Below are 13,742 nucleotides of genomic sequence, written 5' to 3'. Positions count from 1 at the left end.
GAGTGTCTCCAGAGAGGGAAGCTCCACACCCTCCCCAGGCAGCTCTTTCAGAGCTCTGCCACCCTCCATGGAGAGTTCTTCCTGTGCCCACTGAAATGTGCATAGGCAACAGACACCCGATTAACTGAAATAAAGGAGACACAACCACCCTTCAATGTTTGTTTTTCCCTTCTTCCTGCAGTTCTTGCGAGTCCCAGTTGAAGTACAAATTTACAGATTAATGTCTCGAGGGACCAGCGTGACTGATGTGAGTGGAGATCCCTGCAGTGAGGAATAGCAGGGACAGCCATTCTTCCTGATGCATCAGTTCCAAAATTTTAAGGCTTTACCATCCTCAAGTTTTCTGTGACATGATCCACCCAAACTCAATATTGATCTGACTTCTATAAAGGAAGCAATTATTGACATCAATATTCTCTTGATGTTTTATCTTCCCAAGTCTATAATTAAAAAGTCTCAAACTAACTTGTTGTATCATCCTGCAGCACAGGAAGAAGTCAGGAAGAGACACAGGACAATTACATTAGACTTTTAATGACTAGAAAATGTAAGCAGCATTTATTTGGGGCACAATAAGGTTAACCAAGAGCAGCTGCTTTTCAGAACAATTCCACTATTTTCTGTTTTAGAAACACGTAGAACAGCAGTTTGCAGAGCCTTGCTTTGTACACAACTCCTCACTTTGAGCCCCAGACCTCTCCTGCAGATGCCAAAGTGGGCACAAATACAAGAGCCTGTTCAACCCTTCCAACCACCCGTGACAGCACCAAGCAGGCTGCAACTGGGAACCACTGCCTCCAAAATCCCATCCAGTCAAATCAGGAGGAGATTCTCCACAAACTGAGAGAATTATTCTGCCAGATTCAATGGTCTGTGGGCCCCACTCTCTTCCTCATCCTTTTTTGCACTGCCAAGGGGCAGAATGTCCCAAAAAGAGAGCAAAACCAAGGACTCTCCAGGATGACATCTTCTAGATGGGTGGCTTGCACAAATCAGACATACATAAGCCCTATCTCATTAGTTCTATCCACACTACTTGTTCTAAAATTAAAACCCTTCCATTTACACAATACATTGGAAATTGACAGAATAATAAACGTTATATGATATTCCCAACAAGTCAGCCCCAGGTCACCTGGCAGGGAGCAGCGACAGTGCGGTAACACAGAACTGCTCTGACACCTTCTGGCCACAAACTCCACTACAACCACGGCCCCGGGGACAACAACGATGAGGACAGACCTGAGACTTGCTATGAATTTCTCCTCTAAACATCATCACGATGCAGTGGCAGCACTAAGCAAGAAAGGAGCCACTGCAAACAATCAGCCTCTCATTCATGTCATAGACCCCTACTAAATTAAGACTGAATTTAAAATAATTTAATATTTGAACACAGAATATAGAGGAAAGGTATATACTTTTATATGCACATCATCTCCACAATCTTATCTGTCCTTAACCATTACTTTTAACCTCTGTTTAGTGCTTTGATATTAAGAGGTGTTTTACTTTCTCTAACAGTTGTCAAGAGGAACAGGGGGTTCCTAACTGACACCACTGCTCAGGCCACATTTTCCTTGAGACAACAGGAACAGACAGCACCTTTCACCTGGATAATCAGCTGAGACACTAGCTACACACATCACTTACACCAGGTGAGTCACTTACATCTGCACATAAAAAACACAGCTCCCTACTCCTGTGGCAAGTGCTACAAACAAGGAAAGCAGTTTCATTCCCTGGGGGAGCCTGGAGGGAGGAAGGACCCCACTGCACCTCAGCACAGTCCCACAGCTGAGCTGGCCTCGTCCTTCTCTCCCAAGCAGCTTTCTGAAACCACTCACTGAAGCACTAAATTGAAATCACTAACTCTAGAAACATGTCACCACCTTTCCTGGCAACACCTCTGTTGTGCAATGGCTTTAAGGTTTATGAGAGACACAAAGAAATGACCCCGGTGTCATGGCAAAGTGACCCCACATTGACACCTGCACACAAGCCCCAGTGCTGAGGCTGTGCCCTGCCCACTTCAGCAGATGGAATTTCAGGAATTTCACAGGAACTCTCCACGCCACAAAGCCATGCAGCCTCCCCTCTCTGTGCAGCCAGGGATCCAGGAGACTTTAATAAAGCTCATAGGAAGAACTGCAATCTTCACAATCAGCCATTCAGCATCCAGGAGTCAGCTGCTTTGGTCATGATCATCATTTCCAAAGAGGCAAATCCCAGCATGCAGCTGCAGAGTGGCAGTGCCTCTGGATGAGCCAGGATACTGTCACCTCAGCCTTAGAGGCACAGACAAGTAGAACTGCCTCGGCTCCAAACAGTTCATGCTTGAGAGATTCTGCCCATCTTTTGAGCTGGAAAGGAAACTATTCTGTCAGTAAAAGCTTTTATTTCAAGTAAATTACGTGACATAATTTGAGTACAAAATTTGAGCACAAATTTCGTGGCTGAAAGAATTTACAGTTCTAGTTAACACACATAGTGAGTTATTTATTTTTGTGGATCTGTAAAAAGCATCTCCCTTCTGTGTTACCTACAGTGGCCTCGCTCTGCCTTCACATGGACCATGATACCAAGCCCTACCATTCCCTGCAGCACAAAGCATGCCAGCAGGGAAAATTTATTATTGTCACATCAATCAAAAAAGCTACCAAAATTACTTTACAGTAAATGCAACTCTGCTCATTACAAAAAGAAAATGTCAACTAATTCATCTAAGTGAGCATTTTCTGCTAGAGTCAAACATGATCAAAGGTATGTTTATAGCATACATCCAGTGAACCATGTAGGCAAAGGTGCAGTTAGAACAGCTACAAAATAAATGGAAAAGGCTGCTCCTTTATAGAAGGAGCACCATCTTCCCTCGGGCACCACTGCTACAAATAATCTCTTCATGAGCCTTGGCTACTTTCTCCAGGGGATATTCCAAGCCCACAACTGGTTTCAGCCAGCCAGCTTCTATGCCATCAAGGACTGCTGTGGCACATTCACGCCTTTCCTCCTGCATGTAACAAACGGAGTGTTCATGACAAGGTCTTTGCATTTCAGAATAGTATTGGCAATTTATGCAAGAATTAAAGCAAATTCCATAACCTGAAAACATTTTATGATGTTCTGAGATTGAACCAAAACATAAAGGAATGAACTAACAAGTTTGTTACAGTGAAATTATTCTTTTATTCCTTCAAATAATTTTAACTGTAAATAGAAGGGTGCTGGAACAAGCCAATAAAGCATATTTAAAAATAGAAATGCTTCTCACCTCAGTTGCAAGAAACAGAGCCACTCCAATTATGCTGGACTCCTTGCTCATTGTGTCTCTTGGGTTTATCTCAATGCGTCCCCTGCAGCCCACAACCTGCCCAAGGGAGCCCAAGGCATGGAGTCAGAGCAGTTCAGTGTGATGCTGAATGCACAGAATCAGTGACACAAGCACCCATCATCACCTCCCTGCTCAGGGATACAAACACTCACTGCCACCCTCCTGGCCCAGGACACAAACACTCACCATCACCCTCCCTGAGCGGGACAGCAGCTGCAGGTCAGCATCCAGGTTGACATTAGAGAGCATTTCTATGATGATATCCACTCCTCCCGGCCCTGTGCATGCCTGTACAGGACACAGGATGTTATTTTAGTGCTTGGGTACCACCATTGATTTTAAGCACTACAGAAAGTATCCACTTTGCAGCTCACTGTTTAAATTTTCAATACAGCCTTTGTACTGCAGCTGACAGCAAATGAGCTGATTTGTAGCACATTTTGCTGTGCTAACTTGTGACGTGATCCCACACTAGAATTTGCTGAATGTAAAAGTTCTAAATGCCACTGCCTGTGAGGAAAGCTCAGCTCTTCAAGCCCAAGAAAGTTTTTCCTTGTGTAGAAATGAAAAAAGCAGTACACTATTGATCCTACATAAACCTACTTTAAAGTCTTCAGCCAACAACTGTTCACACTTTGTTAAGAACAACACCACCTGCATTGCTGAGTGCAGACACAGGCCCACCTTAATTCTCTCCGTGTAACTCGGGTCTCTGTGATTAAAGGCTTGGTGAGCACCATTTCTCAGGATCACATTCATGCCCTCCTCAGTTCCTGCTGTACCCAAAACCTTCAAACCACAGGCTCTGGCAATCTGACATGCTGCTAGTCCCACCTGAGGGGGAAAAAAAAAAACAAAAGAGAAAATTATTTTACCTCTTTCTTAGAATTTTATATAGTCTACCAGCAACTTGGAACTTCCCCATTTAAAAAGCTAGTCTGGTAAATTGTTTTTTAGCCAATAATTTGGATCTTAAAGACTGCCAAATACCTTTTAAAAAAGAAAACACATTTACCACTGTATGGTAAATTTTTGAGGTTTTTTTATAGCTATCAGCATTTGACACACACTGATGTAGAATGACCTGGGCCCTATATTTTTGATACAAATTCAAGTATATTTTTCTCTTCACAGAATCACCTGCTATTAATACCAGCATTATACATTGCAAAGAAAATCTTCAGGCACAAATTTTATTAACATTACTTCTTTAGAAAGTGAGTTCTCAGTGTCTCCTACCAGTTTTGCACTCCAGTCAAAACAGAAGCATTACATCTAGTTTATGAAAATTTTAAAAAAGTCTTACGATGCTAAATGCCATTCTAGTATCTCAGAATAAGATATGAATTCATCTTTTTGTTGTCTAACAAATAATTAAGGAAACTTGGCCTGTTCACAGTAGCTGTTTGGTGCATCACCAGAAAGGGAGCAAGTGCAGAGTGTGGGAGATAAACTAAAATGTTGAGTCATAAAGATCTAAAGTAAATTTGTCATGCAAACCCAAAGAAAACTAGAAGTGCAATTTCATGCAGTATTCATTCTCAGGTTTAGACTCCAGTACCTTTCCTTGTGCAGCCAGCTGTTGGCTCATGGGTAAAAACATGAGAATGGAAACAGAAATGCACAGTAACCGTGCACCAGTGGCTTATTCTCAGAGGACTGAGAACAATTTGTACATATTGGAAAATTAGAGCTTTCTGCTATCAGCAATAAAACGTCCAGACCAACTACCACCTGCAGCAAACACCTGTTCAGTGTGTGACCCTCTGGCTGGGGAACTCACACCAGCACTGGTGCAGTCTCACAATTAGTGGGGATAACAGGGTTTTTCTAAGGAAGTGTATCTGAAACAAAAAGCTAATCTGCTAAACTATTGATACAAAATCCCAGGAAGAAGCAGATGCAAGGACAGAGAGCAGCGTTCTCTACCACTTGCCTCCTTGGAATACTTACCCCCCCACTAGCACCATGAACCAGCACGCTTTCCCCTGCTTTGGCACAGCCTCTAAGAGCAGAACACAAGAAATGTTGGCACTGTGACTGCAGCACGTACTGACAGAGCATGGGGTTGCAGATACTGACATCAAATCTCATTGTTCACACAGCATGCTTCCAGTTTATGTTCCAATTATATTCCAATTTATGGCTAAACAGATATCACAAGCCTTTTTGGGAGAACAAGGAGGCAAAATAAATCCTGTGACTGATGACTGGATGCAACAAGCAGCCAGCAGCCAGTGAGAGCCTGGTACTGAGCCTCAGTTCAGGACTTTGGCCTGCCACAGCAAAGGAGTGGTTCTGCTCTGTAGCACCTGTCTGCTGACTGAGGAAATGAGAACTACTGCTCCTTTTCTTCCCCAGCCAAAACACCAGTGAGTACTGAAAGGGAGTCACATATTTTATCCATGAAGCCTTTCCAGGTAGGTTCTCTCAAGAAAAAAGACTTAACAGGAAAACACAGTCACAAGCTTCTAGATCACAATTATCTGACAATCCCATCAGTGTAACATTTCTGAACATTTCCCAGTCACCAACCTCCCCCTTTGAAAGGACAGTGAAACTACGAACTTCAGCACTGTAAATACCAAAGATTAAAGTGCACAACCATGGATTTGGTGCCTTACTTCTGGAAAAGGGCCCGGTAGGCAGTGAAGTAGGGCACTCCGATCGCTGCTCCCTGCCTGAAGTCCAGCTTGTCTGGCAAAGGAAAGACTCTGTTGGCTGCAGCAACTGCATACTCTGCATATCCTCCAGAAAGCGTTTCAAGGGTGAAAACTCGGTCACCTTTCTAGAATGGAGGGACAGAACACAGAGAAATCAATAATTTCCCCTACTTTTTCCTTCATAAACATTAAGATGAAATTTACAGAGGTTTAGGCTATTTCTAAGAGCTCTCCTATCAAAAATAACCAGTTCCATTTGTCAAAGAAATTTTTATAAATTCTGATACATACCATCAATGCAACATAAACTGTATAATTTCCTAAATCTAAGTATCATAATTATAACCCCACCCTGCAGTGCAACACACAAACCTACTGCCTCATTAATATGAACCTTAATGAACTTTGACTGAAGTCCAGAATTCCATCCACAGATTCCAAATGCAAAGCCTCAAAAGCTTTTACAGACACAAAAGAAACATTTCTAAATGATTTAAATGTGGAAATATGTATCCCTTTAATATTCTCAAAGACATCTCTCTCTCATTCAAGCCAAGAGCATCACAATTGTCAGAGCAAGCAAAAAGTCACACATAGCAGATATGGCAAACTGTTAGTAAGAAAATATGAACAAAGATGATTCTTCTCTCTTGATAACCCTATCTCTCAGATCTCCCAAAATTGTTACATAAATTCCAAATCAGGAAATTCCAGCCCAATTTTACCTACAATTTTTATGTTGGTTTGGGATCAAATGTCTAATGACTTAAATGGGAGAACCAATTTAAAAACTAAATTGATGTCATAGATATCTTTCTTAGCAAATTGATATTTGCCTTCTCCTGTCCCAAGACTTTCCCACTGAGAAATCCAAATAAAATTACTAGACAGAAGGAATACAGTATTTGAACAATTTTAGTAACAAATAACAGAGTTTATGGAGCTTTATAATTAAGCTATTTCCATTTCTCAAATACTTTACAGAATAATTTTTATTTCTGCCTGAAATTACTATCCCCAGCAAGAAGCTTCCGATCTCTCTCAACTTTTTCTGCAATGCCAGAAAAATAGCTCCAAACCCCAACTTTGTACACCAGATATCACTGCTTTAAGCAGACAGACTGCAGCGTGTCTTGTGAGAGCTCTGAGCTTCAGGAGGGCACAGCATTCCTCAGTCCCACAGCAGACTGAGTGCTTGTCCCAGTCCCTGGAGGGGTTTCCTGCCTTGAAAAGATTACGTGATTGTGAGGAACAAAGCCAGGTGCAGGAGCACAGCGAGCAGCCAAAGAGGACCCACGGAACAGTGGTGAATTATAGCCCACTGTGTAAATACCTTGAATGCAGTCACGTGCTCCCCAACACTTTCCACCACCCCAGCCACATCCGAGCCAGGAGTGTAGGGCAAAGCTGGTTTCCTGGCATAAGTCCCAGAACGAATATAGGTCTCAACAGGATTGACCCCACAGGCATGGACTTTAATCAATACCTAAAAGAAAAGACACTTCTTAAGCAATAACTAAAAAGATTTAGCCTTTGAATTCACAGCATGGTGTTGTAGCATTTTTACTGAATTCTCAAACAGCCTCTGTAACAACCCAGTGTCAAAGTGAAGCTGATTTCAGGGAAATCTTGATGTGGAATATATAGTCTACAGCAGAGTAAAGAGCCCACATTTGTTAAGCATAGCTCAAGTACTGCCCAAAACTCATGTACTCTAGGTAAATGTTCTGGGTTGTATCTCTCATTCTGTCTTGCAGGCACTTGTTAACATTCATTATCACTATTTTCCTTCACAGAGCTCACATATACCTGGTTTTCTTTTGGAACAGGAACTAACACATCTGACTGGAGTTTAAGCACTTCAGGGCCACCAAATTCAAACACTCGGACCGCCCTCATCACACTCCTGGTGGCTGCCATGGCGACCAGAGGATCTGCTGAGAGACACAATGAGACCCCTGGTACCTGCTCGGGTCACGGGCAGCCTGAGCCACCGGGAGGTGCCGTGCGGACACCGCCGGGAACTCGGCACGCACCGCGGGGCCCAAGGGCGATCGATTTTGTGATAACCAACCGAACCGGAGGGAGGGGAGGGGAGGGAGGGAGCGGGGCAAGGGAAGGCCCCGGCCTGCTCTGGGCCTCCCTGCTGGGAACACCTCCCGGGACCCGGGACACGAGGGAACGGCAAGCACAGCCTGGGCCCCGGGGGCAGCGGGGCTGCCGCTAGCGGGTGAGAGGGTTCAGGGCCGGGCCCGGCACGGCCGCGATCGGACTCGCCCCGGGACACGCTCTCACCGCCGGGCCCCGCCCACAAACACACCTGCACCGCCAGGCCCCGCCCCTGGAGCCGTGCCCCGGAAGCGTTCCTTGCAATCAGGCCCCGCCCCTTCGAGCCGCCCCGTACAGCCGTCGCCCCCGTAAGCCCGGCTGTGTCCCCGTGGCTGTGGAGTCTGGCACGGCTAGCGTCGAGTCACTGTTTTTTCGTCCCGTCCCCCCGGACGAGCACCGGAGAGCCCCCGCGTCCACCGCCTACCTGTGGAGCGCCGCTGCCGCGCGGCGGAGCGCGGAGGGCGGGGCCGTACCAGCACCGCTCCCGCCCCGCCGCTGGGCCGCGCGTCGAGGTTTGTCCGTCGTGGGACGCCGTCCCCCCGCGATGGCGGCGTTCGCGCGGCGCAAGGCGCAGCGGCTCGCGCGGCCCGACTGCAGCAGGAAGCGCGCGCTGGACGCGCGAGCCGCGGAGCTCGCCCGGCTCCTGAACGCGCGCGAGCGCTTCTGCACCACGAGCTCGTGCGACGGCAGGGTGACCGTGACGGTGGGTGAGGGACGGCACAGGCAGGGTGACCGTGACGGTGGGTGAGGGACGGCACAGGCAGGGTGACCGTGACGGTGGGTGAGGGAGCGGCAGGGTGACCGTGACGGTGGGTGAGGGAGCGGCAGGGTGACCGTGACGGTGGGTGAGGGACGGCACCGGCAGGGTGATGGTGACGGTGGGTGAGGGACGGCACAGGCAGGGTGACGGTGACGGTGGGTGAGGGACGGCACAGGCAGGGTGATGGTGACGGTGGGTGAGGGAGCGGCAGGGTGACCGTGACGGTGGGTGAGGGACGGCACAGGCAGGGTGACCGTGACGGTGGGTGAGGGAGCGGCAGGGTGATGGTGGCGGTGGGTGAGGGACGGCACCGGCAGGGTGACGGTGACGGTGGGTGAGGGACGGTACCGGCAGGGTGATGGTGACGGTGGGTCTGGTCGTGGGTCAAGAGGTTGCTTCTTTATGTCCAAGGAGTGTTTTTGTAGCAGCGTGAGATTAAACCTCACCGAGGTGCCGAGCCATTTTAATGGTTTCTGTCCATCACTAGGACACAGATGGCACGGGGATCCAGAAGAAGAACTGCACGTGGCTCCTGGTCACGCATGAGCCGTGTGTCAAAGGCGATGTGGTACGGACACAGTGAGATACAGCCTTTGTTATTTATCCAGGTGTCATAGAAAACACATCGTGTCAAAGGGTTTTTATTCCTGCTACTGAGATGAATCGATACTCTCAAAACTAACTTTTCCTTAGATGTGTTGCTTAATAAATTCTTCAGACCTATTTTAAAAGAATGCTTTTAAACTCATTATCAAATGCTCTGCATAGTTAGAAAGGCAGCTGATATTCCAGGAACTTATAGAATTTCTTGCTGTCTGGAGTCATATATAAAACTCTTGAATTGAAAAATCTCTTGAGCCCAGCTTGCTGTGCTAGCAGACAGACACCTGAAAGTGGTGTAACAGGGAATGTCTTATATTGCATTGTTAATTTAGTATCATTAAATACCCTGAAATTAAAAACATCTATAGTGTGGGGTTTTTCATTTTTAGTATGCTTTCAAAATAATCTACTCTTTGCATATATTGCTTTGTCCCACAAAAGAGGCAGTTGCAAGATCAGCATTTTCTCACTCAATCCGTAGTTCACTTTACCATACATATACATTCTCACACTTGCACAAAGTGTCCTGCAGAATATTTGTTTTCATTAGTATCTGTTCCAGCAGAGCAAAGCTTGCTAAAGTTTCAGGCCAAGGAGTGTGCAGTAGGGTGGTTTTAACTCTTACGAGAGGAAGTACTCTGATTTTTATATAAATATTTTGGTATATTTTCCAGATGACAGCACTCAAGAAAGCCACTGGTGATGTTGTGTTCAAGTTTGAACCATTTGTTCTTCATGTGCTGTGTCGGGATCTGCAGGATGCGCAGCTGCTGGTAAAGCCACGTCAAGTACAATGTGGCATTGTTCTGTTACATTCTGGCCTGCAAAAATAAAAGTATTGGCTACTGGGTAAGCAGTTGCACTTAGAAACAGTCCCAGGTGTGCTGTGTGTTTAATAATTAGAGTAGTAAAGTAAGCTGATGAAGAAACACAGCTTTAAACTTGCTGAGGGTTTTACTGTACTTGAAAAGAAGAGGCTCAGCTGCAATTCAGCCTTCGAGCTGAAGCAGACTGCTGCGTGCAGCGCTACCCGAGGGGCCTGGGCTGCTCTCCCTGGCTGAATTTTAGATGGGACGTTGCTACCAGCCAGGCCGTTTGGCTCCATTTGCCTTCTGCCTTTCCTGTGTGACTGCGGAGAGCAATGTGTGCCGTGCTGGGCTTGCTTTGTGTTAGTGCAGAAGAGCTGAGGGGCTCCCGTGGAGTGCAGCTGCACTCGTCCTTGTCAGCGTGTGGCACGACTGGCTCTGAAGTTCCAGCTCATCGGGGTAAAACAGTTCAGTGCCCAGAGAGACCTTACATCCTTTCTGCACTGATGGATTCAACCAGGATCCACCGTGGGCCTCTGAACACCACCCACCTTTCGGTGGGTTTGATCTTAAAAAGTATTTTAATGTAACTACTTTTGAATAAGTCTGGGTAGACGATTTGAGTGTGTTTTTTGCAAACACAGTCCATTGCAACACAACCATAAATATTTTTTGCTGTGAAAGTCTACAAGACCTGTTCAAGTATTTTATTTTTTCTGCAGCATTCGGTGGCTATTGACTCTGGGTTCAGGAACTCTGGTATTACAGTTGGCAGAGGAGGAAAAATTACAATGGTAAGGACGCTGCTACTGTAAGGGATGTAATGAAGTTGTGTTGTTACATTAACCTTGATTTTTTTGTACGAGCCAAGACCTGACTGGTGCTAAGGAGCTGTCACAGGGCTTGCTATAGCAAAGAAATAGCTTGCTGCTTTAGGTGATAGCAACCCAAATAATGGTATGGATAAGCAGGTTTTTTACTCCCTACATTATTTATATAACCTTCATAAACTAAAAGACTTTATTCCAGGTAAATCATGTGTGTGTTTTCAGGCTGTGCGGAGCACTCACTGCTTAGAAGTTCCATTGAGCCATAAAGGGAGATTGATGGTCTCTGAAGAATATATTGAATTTCTGGTAGATGTAGCCAATCAGAAAATGGAAGAAAACATAAGGAGGATTGACAGGTTTGTAAGATAACACCAGTTCTGTTCGTGACATCTAATTTTTCTTCAGTATTAAGTAAAATGTTAGTAACCGCTTTTCTCCCCTTGCATGTTTTGATTACATTCTAAAAGCATTAGTTTCTCAGAGTAATTTTCAGATCCTGAGCAAATGTATAAAAGCAGTAACTACAGAATTGTTTCTGTCTAGATTCCACAAAGGCTTGGAGCTGGCTCTGGAAGCTGCTGTTCCTGCAGACACCTTGTTTCCCGAGGGGCCAGAAAAGAGCCACTCTGTGTACGTGCGTAGAAGAAAGAGACGGGCTGCTCAGGAACAGGCTGATCCCAGCAGAGAGCTGGAACCCGAGGATGATACTGAAAGCAGTCTTGGTCTGTTTGCTGAAATCATGATATAGACCAAGACATTTGAAAGCAAATGGCAAACTGAAAAAGTTATTGTAATGCTCTTTTTAAGAGATTTATATACTCCTGTGCTCCAGGTATTAATAGTCTCATGGACATTGACCAGAAAAAAGGTAATTAACAGCAGAGTGAACAGGTGTAGCTACAGGACACAAAGAACAAAGCCATAGAATGTTTTGGGAGTTTTTAAAGTGTACTGTTAAATTAACAAAGTGGTACTCCATCAGTTATCCCAGAAATAACTGGTTTGCTGCAGCATTTCACTTCCAGCTTCTGGGTTTTGCAGAGCCAGCTGGCTCTGCAGGTTTCTCCTTTAGGAAGGGGAAGACAAGCATTGAAGACTGAAGACCATCCAATCCATGCAGTGGGAATTTCACAGAAACCTTCCCAAGTAGTGCCATGTGTGTGCACCGGTCTCAGACCTCACGTGCGTTTGGGCGGACTGGTTAAAGTACGACTCAACCCAGGGGCATAATTTCTAACAGTGCAGAGCTGCTGGCCAGGAGCTGTGTGAACAAAACTGGAGTCCCACAGCCCATGGGGCAGCAGGCAGGTGGTGGGAGCAGCCCACAGCGGGGCAAAGCACAGCAGCTCCTCAGGTGTGGGGACATGGCGTCTGCCACAGGTGTTACTGCAGCATTGTTGGGATGCAGGCTTGTGTCAGACCTTTGCAGTGACCATTTTCCACAGACCTTCCTCTCCACTCTGAGGGTCAACTGCCTGTCTGGGCTGAACTGAAACTCCAGGGCTTCCATCGACAAAATGCAGCATCTGCCTCCATGCAGAGGGTCCTTCCCAAGCTGCTGCCTTAGCAAAGCCCTGGGGAGCCCCTGTTGCCATCCCCACTGCTGGGAGTCCCACTGTTCCTGTAAGATCCCTCTTCACCACCTGGGGGGCATGTCTTGCGCACAGAGGTGGTAGCTGTTGCTTGTGGATTTCAGGGAGTTTGTTCAGAATAGTCTGAACCCTCCTGTGCATGTGACATTTCTTAAAATGTCTGACACTGGTCTGTTTGACGTGGCTCAAGGGACTGACAACACCAGCATCAACCACAAGCAGTGCCCCAGACCCTGTAACAGCCCAAACCCTCACCCTGTGTAACAGCACTACAGTATTTACATTCTGAGATACACAGTTTGTCAGAAACTGATCCCACATTCCTCTGAAAAATGATAAAAAATTCAGGATGACTTTTTGGCATCTTAACACAAAAATGTTACCCTAACTGTTTACATCCATCCAAGGTTGCAGAGGGTGATGTTGAGGAGGTTTCACCACCCTGACACAGTTATGAGACCAGCAACACCCTCTGTGCACTGCTGCCCTTTCACCTTGCCCCATGCTCCCCCAAGTTCCACCAGCTCATTTGGAGGTTAATTTTGTCAAGCTGTGTTTTATTTCCAGCTGCTGTATGAGATTCTGTTGGGCTGTCAATGTGCAGGGTACAGGCAGCAATTGGGAAGAGCATCCAGAGGCAGCTGGAGGCAACACCCTTGAGAAGGGGATGCTGGGGGTTATGGCTGCAGGGAAATTCACCAATAAGCAACAAGACTCCTAAAACTGTCAAATCTTTATCATTTGTAAGTGTGCTTAGCCACTTAATTAATCTAAAATGTATTTTTATACTTGTTCTCACTGTGTTAAATTTTTTAAATTACAATTTCACTCCCTATGCACTCAGTTTTTTCAGGGGAGGCAGATGGATTCATTCACTCCAGGAGCTGATTGTCATTTCTCACCCCATAGCATTTCACATCCACACCAGGAAACTACTCAAATCAGCACCGCAGCATTCCCTGTGGCTGTGCCACAGGTTCTGAGCCAGTTGTGCTCCCCAGCACATCCATGCACTTGGGCACAAAGTCACTTCACCCATTCGCTGGGA

General features: G+C 46.0%; 2 protein-coding genes across 6 annotated transcripts; one reads left to right on the top strand and one right to left on the bottom strand.

Moving 5' to 3' along the window:
- Positions 1-517: 517 nt before the first annotated feature.
- CRYZ (crystallin zeta) lies at positions 518-8,603 on the bottom strand. 5 transcript variants are annotated; one of them, XM_030226801.2, is made up of 9 exons: positions 8,528-8,603; positions 7,804-7,931; positions 7,328-7,480; positions 5,956-6,119; positions 5,285-5,336; positions 4,016-4,165; positions 3,518-3,619; positions 3,272-3,367; positions 518-3,010 (listed from the first exon to the last, which is right to left on the bottom strand). In XM_030226801.2, the coding sequence occupies exons 2-9, from the start codon at positions 7,912-7,914 to the stop codon at positions 2,849-2,851; spliced, it is 990 nt and encodes a 329-aa protein (XP_030082661.2). In that variant the 5' UTR covers positions 7,915-7,931; positions 8,528-8,603; the 3' UTR covers positions 518-2,848. The 5 variants fall into 5 exon arrangements, with proteins under 5 accessions (XP_030082661.2, XP_030082658.2, XP_018768115.2 ...); XM_030226798.2 differs by having other exon boundaries at positions 7,804-7,928; positions 8,528-8,596; XM_018912570.3 differs by lacking the exon at positions 8,528-8,603 and adding an exon at positions 8,315-8,434.
- A 44-nt stretch (positions 8,604-8,647) lies between these two features.
- TYW3 (tRNA-yW synthesizing protein 3 homolog) lies at positions 8,648-11,890 on the top strand. Its single transcript, XM_030226740.2, has 6 exons — positions 8,648-8,806; positions 9,351-9,431; positions 10,141-10,239; positions 10,995-11,066; positions 11,325-11,458; positions 11,646-11,890. The coding sequence occupies exons 1-6, from the start codon at positions 8,648-8,650 to the stop codon at positions 11,848-11,850; spliced, it is 750 nt and encodes a 249-aa protein (XP_030082600.1). The 3' UTR covers positions 11,851-11,890.
- The last annotated feature ends 1,852 nt before the right edge of the window (positions 11,891-13,742 follow it).

This window comes from Serinus canaria, chromosome 8 (assembly GCF_022539315.1).
Source record: "Serinus canaria isolate serCan28SL12 chromosome 8, serCan2020, whole genome shotgun sequence".
Classification (NCBI taxonomy): domain Eukaryota; kingdom Metazoa; phylum Chordata; class Aves; order Passeriformes; family Fringillidae; genus Serinus; species Serinus canaria.
The sequence above is the reverse complement of the archived record's forward strand: the minus strand, read 5'-3'. Positions and strand labels throughout refer to the sequence as shown.

What these genes read in the sequence shown, in the direction of transcription:
- TYW3 (XM_030226740.2), top strand. Translation starts at nt 8,648, where the DNA reads ATGGCGGCGTTCGCGCGGCGCAAGGCGCAGCGGCTCGCGCGGCCCGAC. An exon ending in TGCAGGATGCGCAGCTGCTG is followed by an intron (nt 10,240 to 10,994) that starts GTAAAGCCACGT and finishes TTTTTTCTGCAG; the next exon opens with CATTCGGTGGCTATTGACTC. An exon ending in AACATAAGGAGGATTGACAG is followed by an intron (nt 11,459 to 11,645) that starts GTTTGTAAGATA and finishes GTTTCTGTCTAG; the next exon opens with ATTCCACAAAGGCTTGGAGC.
- CRYZ (XM_030226801.2), bottom strand. Translation starts at nt 7,914, where the DNA reads ATGGCAGCCACCAGGAGTGTGATGAGGGCGGTCCGAGTGTTTGAATTT. An exon ending in CTGTTCCAAAAGAAAACCAG is followed by an intron (nt 7,481 to 7,803) that starts GTATATGTGAGC and finishes CTTTTCTTTTAG; the next exon opens with GTATTGATTAAAGTCCATGC. An exon ending in TTCATGGTGCTAGTGGGGGG is followed by an intron (nt 4,166 to 5,284) that starts GTAAGTATTCCA and finishes TTTCCCCCTCAG; the next exon opens with GTGGGACTAGCAGCATGTCA.